General features: G+C 49.3%; 1 protein-coding gene across 4 annotated transcripts in view; it reads right to left on the reverse strand.

Moving 5' to 3' along the window:
- LOC105548822 (sperm protein associated with the nucleus on the X chromosome N2-like) overlaps positions 1-1,100 on the reverse strand; it is a 12,934-nt gene extending 11,834 nt beyond the window's left edge. For all 4 annotated transcript variants that reach the window (XM_011993037.1, XM_011993036.1, XM_011993035.1 and 1 more), the window contains exon 1: positions 1,026-1,100. In XM_011993037.1, coding sequence (XP_011848427.1) covers positions 1,026-1,100 — 75 coding nt within the window. The remainder of the gene's footprint in view (positions 1-1,025) is intronic.
- Positions 1,101-1,373: the final 273 nt, after the last annotated feature.

A 1,373-nucleotide genomic window follows, 5' to 3' on the forward strand; every position in this document is an offset into this window, starting at 1 on the left:
AACTTTTGTCTGTCCACCCCCAGTGTCTTCTTCCTTTATGGCACAAACTCTTGTCTCTGCCTGCTGGCCAATTGGTCAGGAGCATGTACCCTGGTGTTTCAGTGTAAACATTAACATTTCGCCTAACAAGCAGACCATCCAGGTTCCTTTAGTAGCTTCTGTCTCATCTTCCTCCACACACACTAAGCAGGCTCTACATCTCATTCTAGTGTTAGCAGAACTAAACATCTCTGCTGCACTCAGCACTGGGATAGCAGGTGGCCCCTTTCTTAGGGCCCTTAATCTTCCTCCTCCTGATACTACAATTGGCCCATGTATACTCACCTTCATATCCTGCTTTATCTCCCGAAGGCTAAACTCCCTCGTTCACGCAGCCACCCTGCAACCCATGGATACCATCCTTCTCCTCTGCCAAGTCCAGTACCAGTGCCTCCAGGAATACCACTCTGAAGTCCAACACCCACTGCTTCAAAACCCAAACCCTGATTATAGCTCCCCTATTCAGCAGGAGGCAGCCAGATACTCAACAACGCCCCTCTTCCTTTTATACTAAAGTAGAAGGCAAGAATATTAGTTTAAACTGCACTATTTTGTAAGCTCCCCTCTAGTTTGCAAACCTTGGTCAAAGTGAAACATTCCATGGGGGTTCGGGCTGGGAGAAAAATCTTGCCTAATCATTGTAACACAAGGCGGACAAAGGCCCAACTAAAGAAATTTTCCTATCATATCTTGCTGGGCAAAGTTCCAAGACACACCACAATGACATCCCACTGGAAAAAGGACTAAACAGCCTGATCATAAAACCATCTTATCAATATCCTGCCAGGCAGGAAGCCATACTGCCCAGGCCCCTCCCACCCATACCTACAAGCACCCCAGCCTGTAAGCAGCGGTGGGCTCTGGCATTAAGCAGGCACCCCACTTCCACAGGTGTCTGCAGTATTCCTGTGTTGCTGTTTGAGCCACCCCCTCTCAGTGTGTCTTTCTTTCACCCTCGCCTTCCCTTCAAAACCTAACAATCTTACCTCATCATTTTTGTTGTTGGATTCACAGGAGCTCTTCATCTTCTCCCCACTGGTGCTTGAAGTTGGCTGTTCCATGATTGGGGTTGGTTGTAGAATGTCTCTAGTAGGCTCTTGTAGAGTCCAGACTTCCACAGCTATATTGAAGCTTCCCAGGGGAATGTCCCAGAGCTCTTGCCCTCCCTATATATGCCCTCCTGGTGACAAGGCAAAGCCACGCCCTTGAGCTTTGTTTGGTCATACAGGCAGCGTCCCAGCCAATGGCAGTCCTGGGGTGGCTTTGACATCACAAAGCACCACTGCTGCCCACTCCCTGGGCTTGCGGGGGAGGGGAAAGGGGTGTAGAGGAAA

Source organism: Mandrillus leucophaeus, unplaced genomic scaffold (genome assembly GCF_000951045.1).
Source record: "Mandrillus leucophaeus isolate KB7577 unplaced genomic scaffold, Mleu.le_1.0 Scaffold422, whole genome shotgun sequence".
Classification (NCBI taxonomy): domain Eukaryota; kingdom Metazoa; phylum Chordata; class Mammalia; order Primates; family Cercopithecidae; genus Mandrillus; species Mandrillus leucophaeus.